Source organism: Sus scrofa, chromosome 3 (assembly GCF_000003025.6).
Source record: "Sus scrofa isolate TJ Tabasco breed Duroc chromosome 3, Sscrofa11.1, whole genome shotgun sequence".
NCBI classification, from domain to species: Eukaryota; Metazoa; Chordata; class Mammalia; order Artiodactyla; family Suidae; genus Sus; species Sus scrofa.
The window spans coordinates 90345175-90365028 of NC_010445.4; the positions used below are offsets into that span (position 1 = coordinate 90345175).

At 41.5% G+C, this 19854-nt stretch overlaps 1 protein-coding gene across 44 annotated transcripts in view; it reads left to right on the forward strand.

Annotated features, from left to right (window-relative positions):
* The window catches only part of NRXN1 (neurexin 1), a 1114780-nt gene that overhangs the window by 545749 nt on the left and 549177 nt on the right, over positions 1 to 19854 (forward strand). For 43 of the 44 annotated variants that reach the window (XM_021088268.1, XM_021088237.1, XM_021088235.1 and 40 more), the window contains 2 exons: positions 4860 to 5241; positions 6690 to 6880. In XM_021088268.1, the coding sequence (XP_020943927.1) occupies positions 4860 to 5241; positions 6690 to 6880 (573 nt within the window). Of the gene's footprint in view, positions 1 to 4857; positions 5242 to 6689; positions 6881 to 19854 lie in introns of those variants that run through there. The other variant, XM_021088280.1, reaches the window with a different exon arrangement.

A 19854-nucleotide genomic window follows, 5' to 3' on the forward strand; every position in this document is an offset into this window, starting at 1 on the left:
TGTTCAGAGCTAAAGACAATGTTTTGGTTCTGTTTTTCACAATAATTTACCTTGGTGAGTTTTCATCAGGGTAATTTGTATTTGGGAAATTATGTTTTGTCAAAGATCTCATGAAAATCAACAGTTCTGAAGAATAAAAAGTCAGCATGGGTTACATAGCATAGAAAAGGTTTCCAAAGATAGCACTGGAACCTTGCCTTTGAGGCTTCAGTTTAGAATGGGACTTTTTCAAACACTCTAGAGGCCGTTTGAAGCGAGCCGTGAATCAGGACAGCTATAGGGATTTCTTATTAAGTTTCACAGCAAGTCTGAAATCACTGAACAGGAAAAAAAAATTAAAGGAAAGCACTGGAGACTCTTTCCACAAAATCCTACATTTGACTTCAAGCTTTAAGTCACAGTTATATATACTGTTGAGTCAAGTATTTGTTGACTTCAGGACGGTGCATACTCAGGCCATTCTTGGAATGAGTGTAACTCGCCTGGGCTGATGGGGGTAAGCAGTTGCCAGCAGAGAAGCCCAGGGAGGGATAGAGTCCCCGGGACTCAAATGAGAAAGGATTCTACACTCTTTATGGATCCCCAGGCGGGGAGTCCTTGGGTTTCAACATATCACTTAGTCTAAAGAATCTGGAATTGTGTGTTTTATATGTGTGTATATGCTAATGTGTGTGTGCCCTCCATTGGGCGCTACTCACTGTACTTCCAGGTACTCAAACCTGAAGGTGGGCATCATCATTACTCTCCTCTTCTCCAACATTCTGTGCATTATTAGTAAATCCTACGTATGATATCGGCAAAATTAGCTTATATTGTCTGTCTTTCCCATTTCTTCTATAAACACTGTACTCAGATTGTCTCCAATGTTACATCCACATCGGTTAAATACACACACACACACACACACACACACACACACACACACACACGGCTTATGTCTGCTTAAAACCCCTCAACATCTCTTAATCTAACCAGGAGGCACTGGTATCTGACCCCTGGCCCTTTTTCCCATCTCTGAGCACTAGCCTTACTTGATTATGACTCTCCAGCCACACTTTCTAGCTCTTACTCCCCTGAGAGCCTCCGCTTATCTGCTTTTCCTTCTTGAAACCCACCTCCCCATTCCTATTCTCCAGTTCTTAGCATTGCTTTTTCTTTTGTCAGTCTTTCAAATTTAACTTAAAGATCAGCTCAGGCATGGCCCCTGGTCTGTACTTACCAACACAACACCCTGTTCATCAAACTCAGTTCATCAAAACTGGTTTTGTCCGCCTTCCCCCAGTAGACTGCAAATATTGTCAAAACAAAAGCCAAGTCTGTTCCTCTCAACATTATTCCTTAATTGCCTAATACAGCACCTGACTCATACATATTTTATACCACACACTCAGTAACTCTCAGTAACTTTGAGGGAATTAAAAAATGGATCTAAGGCTGGGGAGGGGGGGTCATTTTGTTTGCAGCAAAAATTTAACCCATCTCAGAGCAGGGCCCAACATGAAATAGCAGATCCTGTTATCTGTTTTGTAAAAAGATTTGATTTAGATATTGAGATTTCCTGTTGGAGATAACCATCAAACTGGATGCACCCATACACTTTGATAAGAGGCATTTTGCTAATTCCAAATTTTGCTTTCCACTCTGGAAAAGATACTGCATTTTTAAATGAGTAGGGCCTTAAAAACATTTCCCCTTCAATGTCCTTTATTTTTCCATAATCATTATACATATACAGTAGTAGTGGTGGCTACATAACTGACAGAGGATTAAACACTGGAATAAATACGGGGGAAAAAAGAATTTTTAAGAGGCAGCAGTTAATGTTTTCTTAGTCAGTGGATAATGGCTTTTGGGTGCTAATTCTCCCCCATGAGCCAGTATATCTGCCATTACTGTCAATGCGATTTATATATGCTTATTAAAGAAAGAATAGGCTCTGGAACATGGGTCATAATGATTTTTATTCTAATTGAGCCATGCTTGCTCCAATACTGTTTTACTACTTTTTTTTTTTATCATTTATGCTTGGCATCCATATTCTGTTCCCTTGAGAAAAGAAAACAGGCATTAATGTTATTTTTATCACTGAATTTCTCAGTTCTGCTGAACCAAATGTGCTTCCTTTTTTCAGAACTGCCAAGAACTTGATGATGCAGAGTAATATTTAATTTCAAGAATTAGAAATATTTTTTCTGGATAATTCCTTTATTATCAGTAGGTTCATTAATGAAGCTTTTAAGGAGAAACATGACAGTTTCAGGATCAGAGTAGGTTCACCAAAACTCAGACTTCAATACAATGAAAAAGAAGAAATAATCAACTTAAGGAGATATAAAATCTCTAGTTATTTTTTTCAACTTTGTGTATTCTTCATTCATTTTTTTAGTTACTCAATGAATTTTATTAATTTATAGTTGTGCAATGATCATCATGACCTGATTTTATAGCATTTCCATCCCAGTATTACTGGTGTCTCTAGAGATTTATATTTGAAAATTATCAGAGGCAAATTTTATTTGCTACCAAAGAGATGATTCCACATGGAGTAGTATTGAAGTCATTGAATGAAAGAACTGAAGAAGGGGAAAAAATGATGTCACGGGGGATACCAGAATTGCTGAGGGTTTAATAGCATTTTTGCATGGGATAGACAAGAAAGGGACCTTGTAGGGAGGAGGGAGGAGAGGCAGCTATTTACAGTGGTATTTTTTTGTATTAAAAAAAAAAAAAAAACAGGAGTTCCCATTGTGACTCAGCAGTAACAAACCTGACTAGTATTCGTGAGGATGTGGGTTCAATCCCTGGCCTCTCTTAGTAGGTTAAGGTTCTGGTGTTGCAGTGAGCTGTGGTGTAGGTGGCAGAATCAGCTCGTCAGATTTGAACCCTAGCCTGGGAACTTACAAATGCCATGGGTGAGGCCCTAAAACAAGAAAGAAAAACAAAAACAAAAAAACACTTTTGCAGAGAAGGAATCAGAACAAACTAATATCTGAAAAGAGAATAAGAACGTGTCACTGGATGACAAGGATTGCTGTTGACGGGATAGTAGACTAGTAAAGAGGTGAGGAATTTAGTAGAGTTAAGTACAGCTCAGGGGAGAGGTTTTTACACCAAGGAGTTTGTTATCATTATAATCAATAGTGTGCAGGCAATTTTTCTTGCACAACAAAAAAGTATCTTATCATTTACTTACAGGCATTTCCTTTAAAATGCCTCCTAGAATTTTATCATCTTGATTAAAGAAATGGAAATCTGTCAAACTGGTTGAAGGAGGCCCATGTAGGGGAGTATTCAATCTTCATTACACCCAGGAAGAAGGGTCAGTGCATTTTCTCAGGGGCTGATACTGGTATTGGCTCTAATTAATATTTTCATTAATATCATGGATGATGGGATAGGGTAAGCTCGATAAATTTTCCAATTACGCCAGATTGAGCAGTGAAGCTAGCACCTGGAAGAACTCGATTGCAATTTAAATGACCTTTTTGAGTTTCCAAAGAAAATGAATGACAGTTTAATTAGATAAGAACAAGATGCTGGGAACAAATCACTAGCAATGATAGGAATACTTTATGTGGTGCTTTAGAAAACAAGTTCACATCTTTGTTCATCTGACTTCAACCTTGCAGGTATATACAGTGATCCCTCTGGAGGTAAACATGGGACTAGGTTGACTTTTAATGGTGTTGGCAGAGCAAGATGGCAGGAGGAAGAGGGATGGGATTGAGTTGAAGAGTGAGTGACTAAATAAATCAGCAACCAAGCTTCACACTAGGGTGTTTATAGATAACATCTTGTTGTCATGTGGGCTAATTTTACTGGTATTCTCAAAATTGGACATGCCTTGAATCGGTGTGTTGTGTTCAGTTTAGGAATCAAGTACCTAAGTGCAAGGAAAATGGTAGAGGTCCAGAAGAGAAAACCAGAAATTCCATTGTGGTTGGGAGACTAGTTATAGGAAAGACTGGGAATTATTCAGTACAGAAAAAGAAAGGTGAGAAGTACATAATTAACTTCAAACACATTTTCATGGTTCATTATTGGAAGAATAGTCAGCAGCTCTTCATGATTTTTATTGGTCTAGGAAAATATACCATTCTTGTTTTCCTCAAAGAAAATTCTTTGTGAAGACAAAGGTCACTTTACCATGAAGCTGGGATATATCACTTTCTACTAGGATGATTTAGAATAATCATTGCCCCAATCCTTTGTCCCTTTGTAATTTCTATTTTTTCCCTCCTTCCTTTTCCTTTCTCTTCATTCCTCCCTCTTACCCTTTTTTCTCCCTTCGTTCTTCTTTCATTTTTTCCTTCCTTTATTCTTTCTTCTACCTTTAAAAAATTCCACAACTGGGAGTTCCCGTCGTGGTGCAGCAGAAACGAATCCAACTAGGAATCATGAGGTTGCGGGTTCAATCCCTGGCCTTGCTCAGTGGGTTAAGGATCCGGCGTTGCCGTGAGCTGTGGTGTAGGTCGCAGACGTGGCTCGGATCTGGCATTGCTGTGGCTCTGGTGTAGACAGGCAGCAACAGCTCTGATTAGATCCCTAGCCTGGGAACCTGCATATGCCACAGGTGTGGTCCTAAAAGGATAAAAGAAAAAAAAAATCCACAACTGTAGTCCATGAGGATCATTTTTGTTAAGACTAAAATTTAGACAGAGATTAGAACTTGACCTAAGAAATTGTTATTATTTAATTCAGTCTTCCTCTGTAAGGTCATTTCTGTGCTTTTATTCCACATAACTGACTGTCAAGGTGTGTAGATACTTGCATTTTAAAACATGATATTGTTATAGACGTCTACAGTTGAAGGTGCCCTTCTGATGCAGAAAATAATAATACATTATCTTCCCTTTTAGGTCAAATGGCAGGAGATCACACAAGGCTGGAGTTTCATAACATAGAGACTGGTATCATCACGGAACGGCGGTACCTGTCTTCAGTTCCCTCCAACTTCATTGGACACCTGCAGAGCCTGACATTTAATGGGATGGCGTACATTGACTTGTGTAAAAATGGTGACATAGATTATTGTGAGCTCAATGCCAGGTTTGGCTTCAGGAACATCATAGCAGACCCTGTCACCTTCAAGACCAAATCAAGCTATGTTGCCTTAGCTACGCTACAAGCCTACACTTCTATGCATCTTTTTTTCCAGTTCAAGACAACATCTCTAGATGGACTAATTCTATATAACAGTGGGGATGGAAATGACTTTATTGTGGTTGAATTAGTTAAAGGGTGAGTATAGGTCTGGTCAATGACAAAGAAATAAGGCTCTGGGAAAATGAACCTCAATTTCCCAAATTATGCATTAAAAAGAAAGTGGTGGGCTGGAGGGATGGTTTGCAAAGAATGCATTTGTTTCAGTCACTTCTTTGGTATCTTATAAAATTAATAGTGATTCAGCACTGTTTTTTATATTTACCTTTCCATATATAAGGTACAAATAATGTCAAATTCTAATTGATTGTAGGCATTCCATAAATCTTACTCTTCAAGTATGGATTTCCTTATCAGGCACCCAGTAATTCTACAAAAGAATTTCTCCACATTTGTAGGTTAATTTGTGCTAAGTGGCTAATTCATGCAATCAGACTACTTCAATTCCACAAAAATCTCATTTAACCAAAGCTCGAGTCTATGTCAGTTTCTTGAAGAATTTAGAAAGGAAAAGAGCATATGACATTTCCTTGAAGCTGTGATGAAAATTTGATATCTTTTCATTGATTTAGGTATTTATTCATTCAATTGGTGGATATCATTGCACATTCACAATCGACCAGATAATGTGCCACACACTAATTTACATCTATCTATCTATCTATCTATCTATCTATCTATCTATCTATCTATCTATCTATCTATCTATCATCTCTTCCTTGCCGCTTTTGTGCACACTTCGGATTCCACCAACCCAGACCCATATAGATGCATTCAATCAGAGGAGATACAGGTGAACACATACATTTAGCAGAAAAGCACTAGGATGTTTCCTAAGATGACTTTGTGCAAAGGTTCAGGAGAGTCTTTAGGGAAATTACAAAAACCTATGAGTCCGGGAGTGGCTGCCTCAGCTGTGTCATGAGGGATGAGTGCACATCTCCCACATAGAAACAGGCAGTCAAGGTAGAGGAAAGCATGGTTCCCTTTGTTGCTCCTTGAGTTAGGAACCCAAAACAGTATCCACGAAGTTGGGCTTTGATACCTGGCCTCGCTTAGTGGGTTAAGAATCCAGCATTGCTGCAGCTCCTATTTGACCCCTAGCCAGGGAATTTCCATATGCTGCAGGTATGGCCATAAAGAGAAAAATAAAACAGTGATGGGGGGAAGTGGGTCTAAGAAGCAGAGAATTGCCAGTTTAGGTGTAGCGGGCAAAAGACAGAGTGGTAGAAATAGGGAATGAGTAGTGACAGATATTTGTCCTCCAAAGCCATGAAGTAGTATGTAAACCACTGTTTAAAGAATATCTTTCAATACTGCCTGAACTGAAGACAATGAATAATTCTCCTTGTGAAACAGTAGTGTTTCCTAACCTTTTGTTAGTGGAGCTTGTACACCACTCACCATGCTGACTTCTCGCAAGGATGCTGCCACCTGAAAAAGAGATCTTTGGTTGTATTACATAGTTTGACTTCATCAAAAATTCACAAAGTGATGGCACTTTCCCATCTTCCTTGTCTTCCCAGGTACTTACATTACGTGTTTGATTTGGGAAATGGTGCTAACCTCATCAAAGGGAGCTCAAATAAACCTCTCAATGACAATCAGTGGCACAATGTGATGATATCAAGGGACACCAGCAACCTCCACACTGTAAAGATTGACACAAAAATCACAACGCAAATTACTGCGGGAGCCAGAAACTTGGACCTCAAGAGTAAGTGCCCAGAATCAGAGCAACAGGCGGAACCCACGTGGTCCATGATCACGTGGCTCATCCTTTGCTTTGGTGTGTGTGTGTGTGTGTGTGTGTGTGTGTGTGTGTGTGTGTACCCTCTACAAAGACCAGAATTTCATCTCCAGCGTATAATTAATAATACAACACACAAGCCTCTGTTCCCCCTTTAATGTGGCAGACACATATGTATTTTTAATAGCAGCTCGAGAAATGCAACACCTAAGAATGCATGCATGATTAAAATTTAAAGAATGAGAAAAACGTATCCTTAGTCTTGATAGTAATAAAGAACAGTAGGCATTTGCAAGTTTCTTTAGTCCCAACAGTTTTCAAATTTAGTCCCAATTTGGAGTCAAGGTAACCAGATACCTAGTGAGTTTCTTCTAAAGCTTATTGGTTTTCTTTTCTTGGTGAGGTTTCCTAGATACTTACAGAGCCTCTGACCAACAGGGGTCTGAGGCTGGCTTATAGCCTGGCTCCAAAGGTGGGTAAATCCTTCCCAACCTCCACAGACACCCAGCAGATATGTTCTTTCGCCAGCTGCTAAGAAAGTCGTGACAGACTTTTTCCTTCCTTATTGATACTTGATTTTCAAATGAGCAAGACAAAATGCTTGGACAATATGTCAGTAGTAAAAGAAAATAGCACAAGTTTCTATCTGAACAGGCCTTTGATTCACTAAGAGCATATCTACATATCGCATATTATTTAACATGACAGCAGGCATTGAGCAAGATTGTATTAGCTTTTTATTACGAATGTGGGGAATCTGAGCTTTGAATGGCTTGCCCAGGTTTAACACAACGGCTTCAGCCAAATGTAACCCCAGTTGTGACACAGGGCCCCTCCTCTGCTCCTTCTGCTCTGTTCCCATGCATTCCAAAACCCTGCAGGGATCTTCACGGTCACATTTTTACTTGGCAAGAGCTGTTTCTTTATATTGAGGGGATCTTTCCCTTTGATTTAAAAGGGACTTACATAGGGGAGTTAGGGAACTGGAAAGAGAAAAATCCAACAGAATTCTTTCTAGAGAAAAATGTTCTTTCTAAGGAAGGTGATAGAATAAAGGAAAAGTGTTTCACTTTCTGTAATTGCAGGATATATTTATAATCCCAGTACTATATTTGTCCAACACTTAAAATGTGTGGTAAGGGCTGTCTCCCTTCTCTCAGAGTGGGCCTCTTGTTAACTTCAAAGCGAGCCTGCTTGTGACCGCAAATCTGATAGCTTAGCTCAAAAAGTAAAATGAAATTCAAAGGAAATGTTGTCTAACAGGCTAAACCTCTTTCTTCTCCCTGACTGAAGTGAATGGAGTGCATTTTCCAGTCCTGTTTTGTGAGTGCCCCTGTTTTGGTGGTAAATGCTAAGGAAAGGGAGAGAACGTGACATTGCAGTGCCATGGCCATGCCAGCCCCCAAAGCTAGAGCAAAGTGGGGTCCTCTTCATGCCAGCCCCCAAAGCTAGAGCAAAGTGGGGTCCTCTTCATGCCAGCCCCCAAAGCTAGAGCAAAGTGGGGAGAGAGCGCAAGAGGCATCAATGCACGTCACTAGAAACCATGAACTCAAGGTGGAGACCAGCATGGCTGGAAAAGAAACAGTTGGTGGTTGGTTGAAGTTTGTGACATGCAACAGACCGACTCACTGAGGGAACAGAGAAGTAGCACAAGGCAGTGGGGATATCTCATTGGACAATTAGGGCACTGTCTCCTGAGAAGTAAATATTTGATTATTGTTCATTAAAAAATCAAAGTGAGGTTAAGTGAAGGACATGGTAAAGGATTCTTTCCAGTGGTGGAGAGAACCTTTACAAACCTGAGAAACCTTCAGAGCTGATCTGTATTGAAACATTGAGTGTTTCATGATTCTCAATATAAGAAAGGCTTTATCCATGATGAAAACAAACTATAAATCAAAAATAGCATTTTATATAATATTAAGATACTAAGTATGACATGTTAACTAAGTGCATTTGTGTTTTTTTTAAAAAAAAAAAATTTAAATTTTTTTTTTTTTTTTTTGTCTTTTTGCTATTTCTTGGGCTGCTCCTGCGGCATGTGGAGGTTTCCCAGGCTAGGGGTGGAATCGGAGCCATAGCCACCGGCCTACACCAGAGCCACAGCAACGCAGGATCCGAGCTGCGTCTGCATCCTACACCACAGCTCACGGCAACGCCAGATCGTTAACCCACTGAGCAAGGGCAGGGACCGAACCCGCAACCTCATGGTTCCTAGTCGGATTCGTTAACCACTGCGCCACGATGGGAACTCCCACAATTTAAATTTGAGGTGAATTTTCCAGGTGAATAAAGAGACTCTATACTCATGACTATTCTGCCTTTACCTTAGGAAGTTCCTTCCTGTTTAAAGACTTACCAGATCAGGTCAAAGGGCAAGAGCAAGTTTCTAAATTTAGAGCTTAAGGAACTCTCCTGTGGTGCAGCAGGTTAAGGATCCATCCTCCCCCCTCTGCCAGCCTCCCCCCCCCAAAAGTATAAAATTAGAACTTAAAAATCAAAATCTCAAGCTGTGGACTTTTCAGTTGGACGTGTGATCTAGAGCTGACAATAACCCCATGAGGTTCCCTTGCCACGTGTGTCCCCAACTAGAGAGAGCTTGAAGAAAGAGCGTGGTCACAGGTGGACATCTCCCAGCCTTTCATTGGGTGTGGCTGGGGGTAGGGTGGGTCCTGGTCAGGTGAGGCATATTTACTGAGAGCTCTAAGCTTTGTGCTCAGAGTGGAGCGAATGGCTGTGAAGAGGGTGGCTGTAATGAAAAGCTTTCTGTCCCGAGAAGAAGACTGACATTGAGGGAACAGGTATAGGACAGAGAACAGGATTCCTTGGAGCCACATCAGGGCATTGAGAAGAACCCGGCGTCACCAGGTAGAGTATTACGGGAAGGAATGGTTAAGGGTTAGCTGAAGGACTGAGTGAAGCTGGGCATTGTTTCTCCTTCCCACATGGACGGCCGCTGGAACGAGATGGGGCTTAGTGAAACACGGGAGCATCTTCGGGAACTCTTCACTCTGAATTTAGCAGCGCTGTAAGTCCTTTGCATGCTAGTCCTGTAGGATTCAGTCACTCTAAATTCGGGAACAACGGTGACCTATTTTGGTTTTATTTTATGTATTTTTGTCCTTACAGAATTAACAGAAAATTATTAGACTTATTCTACACTTTGCGTAGAGTTACTGCCACAATCTTTAGTTCCTCTCAGAGTGAGGTCCACCTACTTAACTTTGGCAAAGTCGCTTGGTGGGGTTCCTGACCTGCACATTTCTGTACCCTCTTCAGACAAACTGAGGCAGGGGCAGTGTTTATTTGAGATTGGAAGGTGTGCAGGGAAGGCCAGATGTCTGTGCAGTGTCTATGTAGAGGCCAAATTTAACTCTCTTTTGAATTTTAGTACAAATCCTCGTTGTACTTTTATGTTGGAATTTTACTTTGGTTTGGTTTGCTCAGTCCTGCGCCAAAGTGAGGTCGGTTACTTCCGGGAGCCTATTTTTATTCCTCATGTTACCATACCTCAAAAAGACACTAGAGGGCAGCATAAGGCCGCAAAACCTGCCGTGTGGCAGGCGAAAAGCGGGTAAAAAGCCTCAACAGCTGCCCTAGACCCTGGGATGCCGACTTTGTCTTCCCCCACCTAAAACTCCATAGTTAGCCTTTAGAATGACGCGTGACTTTGTGGCTCTGTTTCGTTGTGTAGACGGAGTTTAAGTGTAGAAATGTGCAAGCTAGGGACCGCTTATCCCACTCCCCAGCAGAAATGGGCAAGAGCCTCAGGATCTTCCTCTCCGGGAAGAGGACTTCCACGCAGATGACCTTGTTTAAATTGTCTTTCATGCCACTGCCACGTTCTCAGGGGGTGGTTTCTCTCCCCGCGGATACAGTTTTGCTTTCATCTCTTTTTCCCAGCTGTTTGTGTTCCATCCCCTCTGGCTATTATGCATAAGCTGCAGCAGGCAGAGAGCAGCTTCAGTTGGTCCTTTGCGGTAATTACCTGGCAGCACATCTTCGCTTACATTCCTTGTGGTACTTCCATGTCCTTCCCCCTTTAGGGAGAGAAAGAATTTGTGGAATTCCTCCTGATACACCTTCTTGTGTTCCTGTGCTTGGCAGATTCGTGCGTTTGTGTATGTGTATGGGAAGGAGCTCATACGTGTTGATTCCCTATGAAACACTAAATAGATTTAAAAGAAGTTATGTTATTTAACCCTTGCAGTTACCTCGGGACTTGAAATTGAGGTCGTTCTTCCTCACTCATTGATCCAGTTCAAGAACAAAGATAGGGGGAAAGGATCATCTTTGGCCCCATCTTCCATTGGTCCCCCTCTTTAAGGTACTACTTAAGCTTGACCTTCAGCATACTTGAAGAAAATTTAATTCACAGGGGAGAAATTAAGAATTCCCAGGTGCAGAGGATACAGTGCCCTCAAGTGGCCACTTAGCAAAACTACATAAAAGTGACGTACATTTATAGGCCTCATCTAGGTCAGGGAAGGCAGAGCTTTGCCCTTTGTTCTCTCTCACACACCCCAGATTCCTTTCCTCCACAGGCTTTGGGCGAGCTTTCCCCCTCTCCTCCTGTCTTGTCTCGTCCCTTCTTACCACCATGACTGGTATCTGCCCATTAACCTTCCTTGTATCCCTCCTTAAATGTCACTTTGTAGGCAAACACCTGATCCAGCTCCCTGGCCACTAAAAATCCCTGTAATCAGAAATCATCCGACCAGGGCATTCCTTTCAAATAGATTCAGTGTCTAAGCAGGTTTGAGGACGAATAGTTTTCTTGCTGTGCTCATCTTGATCTCCCACCAGTCTCAGCTACCAACCCTCTCCAATCCTGAATAGATCACATACCCGGCCCCCCTTTGCTGCTCTTTGGTGCTTCTGACAGATCGTTGCTGCACCACATCAGTGATCCAGGTTCTATTTCAAGGCCCTGATTGTGCTTCAACACACCCAAGATTTGGGTGTTCAACCAGGTGACATCTGATAATCCGATTGCGTTGCTCAGGTAATTAATTTACTCAAATAAGGAGCTTTCAGACAAGAGTGATTTTTGAGCTTGGCCTTAAAGCAGGAGTTGGCCTTGAATGTGTTGTCTGTCCTTTTGGTTAGGCTATCTTTATTAGACATTTTTTTCTTTCTTTTCTTTCTTTTTTTAGTTTAGAAGGGAAAGAGATTTACTCACATTACTTTAGTTAATGGGAGATTATTTTAAGGATCCATTAGGAAGTAAGAGAGACAAGACATCCTTTCAGCTGCTGAACAGTGAGGCCACAGAGAGGATAAAAACTTTCTTCACATAGTCATATGGGATATCAGGAGCAACCCTCACACATGTCCCCTTGGATTCGAGTGCCCACTGCTCAGTAATTCAGGGCTGCACCACTGACCCTCTCTCTGCTGTGTCTTTTCCCACTTAGTTGACTTTTCTGTCCTCCTCTTCTGCTTTCTGGTCTCTCCTCTTCTTGGCTTCTGCCTCATGGCTTCTCCTTGTTGCTTTTATTCCTGTGCACATTTCCACTTCTGTCTACTCTTTTCGTCTCACTTTTAAATTTCTCCAAAGGCATGACCTCTTATGGTGAGTAGACCTGCCTAGAACACAGCTTCCTGGGCTTTTGCCCTGCTGTTTGGGGTCAGGCTCACTTCATCAGGCCCAGTCGCTGTGAACACAGAGATAGATTTGCAAGGCATTGCACGTGAATTTGAAAGATGATCCCTGGGAAGGAGGCTGTGGGCCAGAAGGCTCTCTGTAGCTTCTCAGAGGGGAGCAAGGTGATTGCTTATTCAGAAGAGCCCTAAGTGTCATGAGAGAAGGTGAAGAGGTGGGAATCAAGGGCTGTTTTACCGGAGATTGGAGTTCACGGTGCCCTTAAGAATCATTCCTCTGGCTTCGGTGCAGAGGACAGGCTGAGGAAAGAGACCACTCAGGAGGCAATCGTCAGAGTACAGAACAGAGGCAATCAGGCTCTGAGTACAGAAACGTAAGACTTGACATTTTTGTTACTCCGTTTCCCACACAAGAATTGAAAGACAATTAGAGATACGAAATTATTGTTTCTCTCCTGATGTTTCCATTGAATTCCCAGGCTTTGCAGAAATCAGTCTCAATCTATTCTCTGTACTATAATGCCTTTGTCAGTTTGTTATAATCCCATTCCCCACCCCGCCCCCCACACCATCCATCCACCCCAGTGAGACTTGTCCTTTCCTTCCCAGGCCCATTGACCTTGGACCTGCTGTCTAATGCTTGGCTTGGAAGACTCACTTCTTCCCTTTGCTTCCTTATAACCCTTGGATCAGCTTCCATGACTGCAGCAGAGTTTAGGTTCTTTATCCCTACCAGCAACTCTGTTTTCTTTTTTTCTTTTTCTTTCATTCCTTCACTCATTGTGCTTGAGTTAGAATCTCTTCTGCATTGGGCATAGTTTTACTATGCTTAGTTTTTTTTTTTTTTTCAACTCCCACTAACTCTAATATTTGGATTTCTCTTCCCACTGCTAGGATCAGAGGAATTTAGAGCTTGATGTGATGTTGGGGATACTCTGGTCTGACTTTTCCTTTTATAGGTGAGAGCAGTGTGCCTGGGAAAGACTGACCAACACAGCCAGGCAATCAGTTATAGATGTGATCTTTATTCCCAGTGTAACACTTTTCACAATAGACCAGGGAAAATAGGTTTCATTGCTCAGATTCACCAACTCACAGTTGACTGCAAGTGACAGCCTGGAGCTGAAATGAAAAGTGAGGCCTTCTGTGGACTCACTGGAGAAGCCAGTTGTATGGCCGCCTACTATGGGCTCAAGATGGTGATGGGGAGCATGTGGGTCACCCATCAGCTTTTTATTTCTGATGCAACTTTAAGGACCACAGTCCTTGGTTTTGATTTGGGGCTGTTGGTTTGGAGAAGGTGATGTAATGTAGGTGCTAAAAGCCCCAATGCTGGTTGCTGCTCACCCACAGAGACTGGCTAAGCTCTGACAGCCACAGAGCTTGGTTCATGTGCCTGGAGTACTGCAGGGAGATCCTACTGCAGGAGAAAGAGCTTCCCTTCCCTCCCACAGCAAAGTACGGGCTCCTGGAAGTACACATCTAGTGCTCCCATGCCTTTTGGACCAGGTGCGCGTTTTCCATGTCCCAGCAGGATGGCAATTAGACAAGATGAACTCTCAGAGGTGAGACCATTTATGCTGCGGAGAAGCAAGTACCTGCAGATGCTCAGAGCAGGTTTCTTAAGGGCCAGGTGACTGTTCACAAGACCTCAGCCTCATCAGCATCAGGCCTTCAGTGCTTATCCCTCTTCAGGGAGGTCCAGGAGTGCAGCAAACTGTCTTCTTAGAGGCTGAGCTTCTGGGCCAAGAGCTCCCTTTGGCAGCGCCATCTGGGAAGGCAAGCGTGGCTTAGCCTATCTCACTCAGGAAGGTCCTCAGTCTTGAGAGTTTTCATGGCCCTCAGACCTCCCTCTTTTTCTCCTAAATGAAGAAAAAGACAAAGGTCTTTGGGATACAAGAAGCATAAACCCATTTAGACTAACTTAAATGAAAAAGGGGGAAGTGGGGCAAAGTATAGCACTCAGGGAACCCAAGAAACAGTAATCGTCCAGCCGGATGTCCGGAGGCCATGTTCAGAAAAGCTGACAGCCATGAGCCAGCATCTCCATTCTCTACCTGGGCTACGAACTGCCTTCTCTTGGGTTCCAGGTGAGCCCTCATTCTCTTCCCTCTCTGCTCCAAAGGTTTTCTCTGCTTTCACCAGCACTGGCAGACTTGGCCTCCTCAGACCTGGCCTTCCACCCCTGACCGATTCAAATACCTAGGAAAGAGTCACTTGAGTTTAGGAGCCTTAGTGCCCAATTCTCGAGCGGGTAGATTTGGTTGCAATATGTGCCCTACCTGTGACCAGAGTAAGGGCATAGGAGGCAGGGTCACACAGGAGAAATGTGACTGTTCTTGATTTGTTTGGAGAAATATTTGAACCATCTACTTGGGGGCTAAGTGGAGCCATCAAGCATCCAAAAAGTCATCTTTAAGCTGCTCCACAAAAATAAGGGGGATGGATTTGCCTTGCTCTGGAGCAGGGGCTTGGGCTAGAGGCTGTAGTCATCTAGATGGTGGGAAACTGGGCATTGCATGGCATCCAAGTGTACAGATGACTAAAATCATAATCACTTGGGTCAGCCAAATTATTTTGTGGGTGGAGACAGCAAGTGTGTACATCTGGAGTCAGAGACAGTGCCTGGGATACAGAAGCCAAAAGCAGAAATCAGAGTCCACTGGAGTTAACAGGAACACAGTGGGAAGGAAAAACTAGATTTCCATCCTCTCTGGAATCAAACCCATCTCATCTAGATCTGCAAAGGACAGAGAGGCCATGGCTGACATCTGGGTAATGTTACAATTGTTCATCAGAAATCTCAAAAATAAGTAGTACTGTTATTTTCAGGCAGTGGTTTCATTTAGTTAGGGTTTAGTAATAATGCAGCTCCAGCCCTCTTTCATCATGACTCAGAGGAAAACAAGTTTCTACCCTTGATCCTGAACAATTCGTCTTGAGCCGTGGGTCAAAATTGAAGTAGGGTGGAAAATTGGGTGGGTGTAATGCAAAGTCACCCCTGCTACTGTAGAGGAGCTTCAAAGCCAACTCTACTATCTTTACTCTTGTAGGAAAGCACATTTTTAAAATTTAAATTTTTTTTTATTAAAGTAGCATTGATTTACAATGTTGTGCCAATCTCTGCTATATAGCAAAGTGACTCAGTATATATACACCCCTTTCTTATATTATCATCCATCCTGGTCTATCCCAAGAGACTGAATATAGTTCCCTGTGCTTTACAGTAGGACCTGATTGCTGATCCATTCTAAATGTAATAGTTTGCATCTACTAACCCTAACCTCCTTTTTAATGCCACTGTGCTGCTGCTGGCCCATCATTTTCATACATTAGAGGATATTTCCAGTGCCACTTCAGAATTGCATTAGGTCAATCTGGCTTTCTTGTTAATACCACATTAATGTGGTTTTTCCATGTCTGCTCTTAAAAGTGACCCTTCCTCGGCCTTTGCAATTAATTATTGTGGTTTTTGTTAAGGATCATAGGAGAAGCAATATAGCATTATAATTAAGGGTCAGACTTTGGGGGTCATACAGACTTGGGTGAAATGTCATCTCTACCATTTGTTCTCTGTGTGTCCTTAGGCAAAGTATATCACATCATCTTCATCATCATCTGCTTTTACTAAGTATTAAATAAAGGATTTACATATATTATCTCCTTAATTTTTGTGACCAACTGGCGAGATAGCTGTACTTAGCCTTACATTACAGATCATGAAACTAAGGTAAGGCTTAGAAAGGTTAAACATCTTACCTAAACAGTAATGATAGCACAATTAAATGGTAATAATAATGAGGGCTTATCACATCCCATGCACTATTATAAATAAGTTACTTAGATGATCTCATTTAATTCTCACAACCGTGCACAGTAATAACCAGTGTGTTCCTTAAAGTGCAAGTGTTTATAAGGAAGGGGGACTTGTAAGGCCCACCTGGATATGCCAGGCATTGGGAATGTTTAGGCCACCTTCCCATAACTATCCTGCACAGGACAGCGCAGCTGGCATTCCTAGATTGATCATTAGCATTCCCAGCCAGGCTACATGAGGTTCTGCCCCTTCCCCTCCTCAACACACACTGTTTAGATCTCCCACCACTGGTTTCCCCCAGGTAGAATGCTACCTTTAGGGGGCAGTAGTGCAAATGTATCCCACCATTAGGCTTAATTCAAAAAAATCCTTAGACATCTTTCCAATTTCTGACTCCTTTTTTTTTTTTATGAGAGTATAGTTGATTTACAATGTTGTGCCAATTTCTGCTATACAGCATAGTGACCCAGTCTCTCACACACACACACATATATACACACATTCTTTTTCTCATACTGTCTTCTATCATGTTCTATCTCAAGAGGTTAAATGTATTGCCCTGTGCCATACAGTAGGACCTCATTGCTTATCCATTCTAATTATAATAGTTTGTACCTATTAATCTGAAACTCTCCGTCCATTGTCTATCCCACACCCTACCTCCTCCTCCTTGGCAACCACAAGTCTATGTTATGTATCTGTTTCTGTTTTGTAGACAGGTTCATTTGTGCCATATTTTCAATTCCACATGTAAGTGATATCATATGGTATTTGTCTTTCTTGTTCTGACTTACTTCACTTAATATGAGAATCTCTAGCTGTATCCATGTAGCTGCAAATGCCATTATTTTGTTCTTTTTTTATGGCTGAGTGGTATTCCATTGTATGTATCTACCACATCTTAATTCGTTCATCTATCAGTGGACATTTAAGTTGTTTTCACATCTTGGCTGTTGTGAATAGTGCTGCAGTGAACATAGGGGTGCATGTATCTTTTTGAATTACAGTTTTGTCCATTTATATGCCCAGGAGTGGGACTGCTGGATCAAGGGTGATGACGGTAATGTTCTTGATGTAACTAAGGGGTTCAAAGGCAAGAACCAGTATTTTACAATTTCCTTTGTAAATTTTGCATCTCAGTATCTGCCTCAGACTCATATACCTGTCCTGTTGTCATTTAAGTCAGAACTTCAGTTTTGATAATTTATTTTACAAGTATCATTTCCCAAACTCTACAAGAATTAGATGAGTGAGATATTAATTCTTTCTTATTACAGATGAGAAAACAGGGACTCAGAAAAGCTAAGTGAATTGCCCAGAAATAGAATTTGAACCCAGATCTATAGAAATATTTAAATACTACTATATATCTTTGCCAACTATTAGAAGGGATTCCTTCTGAATATCTAGAGTGAAAGATAGGACTTATTTTACTCTTAGGGGAAAATGTCATGTAATAAAAGAAAATAGTTCCTGTTCCATAGAAAGCTTGATTCTTCGAACTTCTGCTTTATTACCTTGGTAGTGCTGAAAATGTCACTTCTGATAATTTCAAAAGAAATGAATATTTCTCTTTTCACTTTCCATATGCTCTTCCCATCCTATGCCTCTATAAAACCTATTTATTGGTTCTTTTCCCTTAGCCTCTGAGGTCTTCCTCAAACGCGACAGCCAACAATTTTAATTGCTCAGTGTCCTTAATGTGCATTCTATAGAACTTTTGCATTTAGAGGTGTTTAAAGCATACCCAGATGAATATAGTACCTGATTAGATGATTAGAGAGTGGCCTGTCAGTCTGTCATCAGCTTGTTCCCGAAGGCTATTTCCCAGCCCGTTCAACTATTAAAGCGCTCCATCTTCCTAGTCTTTAGGCAAAGTTCCCCACACCCTCCTGCCCCACTTTTTGATCATTCCTGAAAACTACTTGCATTTCTCCATAAGAATCATTTAATTCTTAAATATTGGAAGAACAGAGTGTTGGAGACATGCCCTCAGGAATCATCTATACTATTCCCTTGGGATTTGATTACCTGATTCAGAATATTCCATCTTTTAAAAACAGATGTACTTTGTTCTTCAAAAAAAAAAACCAGAAAATTTCAGGTACTTAAGAAAACATAAGAGTTCTATTGGACTTTAGGAGGCTCATAATATTTTAGAAGCTTTTTGGCAATGTCTGTACAGCTTTTTTTGTGTGCTTTGTATCACATTGTCCTTTCAAGCTCTCCAGAAAACCCTGGTGGCTTTTTGCTCTTTTCTTCTGTATATCTAACTTGAGAGCAGATGCCATTTTTGACCTGCATTAAGCAGGCCATTATCATGGAGAAGTGCTGTTCTTTTATACTTACTCTGTACACTGCTAGATTTTCCCCACCCAAAATAAGTGTGCATTTATTTTGAAACAGGGAAAGACAATTTCTTTGAAATGAGAAAACTTCTTTTGAAAAAGAGAAAAAGCCAAATTACACAGAGCTGCTCAGAAATCTCAGGAAAGATCACAGGTGTGCACGAGTTCTCTGGCCCCTAGTTATAAGTCTCTGTTTTTTAATTTCCAAAACAGTCATTTCTAAACTCCTCTACCTATTAGATTCCTGTCACTGAGAAAGATTTTAGTAAAAATAGGAGGCAGCGTGGTGCAGTGGGAAAAGAAAACCAAAAGCCTGGGAATTGGAGACTGTGTTGCCAGTGTTATTCCCTTTGTACTGGTTGTGTTGCCTTGTGCAGGTAACTTACCTTTCCAAAGGGGTAGTTTGCTCACCTGTCAGGTGGAAATAATGACAACTTCCTGCCTATTGTGAGGAACTAGTATGAGGATCAGGCAGAAGGAGATGGCAAAGTGCCTTTCAGATCAAGGTGCCATGTGTGCATAAGGTGTCATGGGGTTTGTAATGTGTCGTGGGGCTGGTAAGATGGGGACACTCTGCCAGCCGTTTGCAGTCCAAGAGAATAATGCTGAGTAGGTGGGAAATGAAACACAGAGTGGTGACAGGATTGTCTGCTGCTGATGGATATCTACAGTGACTGAACCGGCTGTCACTTGAATGGGGAAAAAGAAAAAATCATGAAAATATTTGAACCCTGTTTTCACCAAAAGGTAAATTTACCAAGCATCAGACAAAGTTAGCTTGGCACACATTTATATGCCTGAACTCGCTCTCCACCTGCCACAGTGTCTCTGACAGAGTGGTTTAAAAGAAGGCGGGTCACCACACAGCCTGCTATGGCAATTTCCTTTTATTATTTCCATCTAACTTGCCCACCAGTCCTCCCTGACAGTCTGTTGGCCCAGCATCCAAACAGAATCTGTCTTCGTGTTATGTCTTACAACCACACTTTTAAAAAAATTTTCCTACTCTGGGCAATTTTCTTTCAAAACTATCAGTTGGAAACAGAAATTTCAGAATGTTGAAAGCATCATTTTATATCCTGTACATAACTATAGTGTCAATAATAACTCTTTTTTAAATTTTTTTATTTTAATTTTTTTTTAGGGCCACACCTGAGGCATGTGGAGGTTCT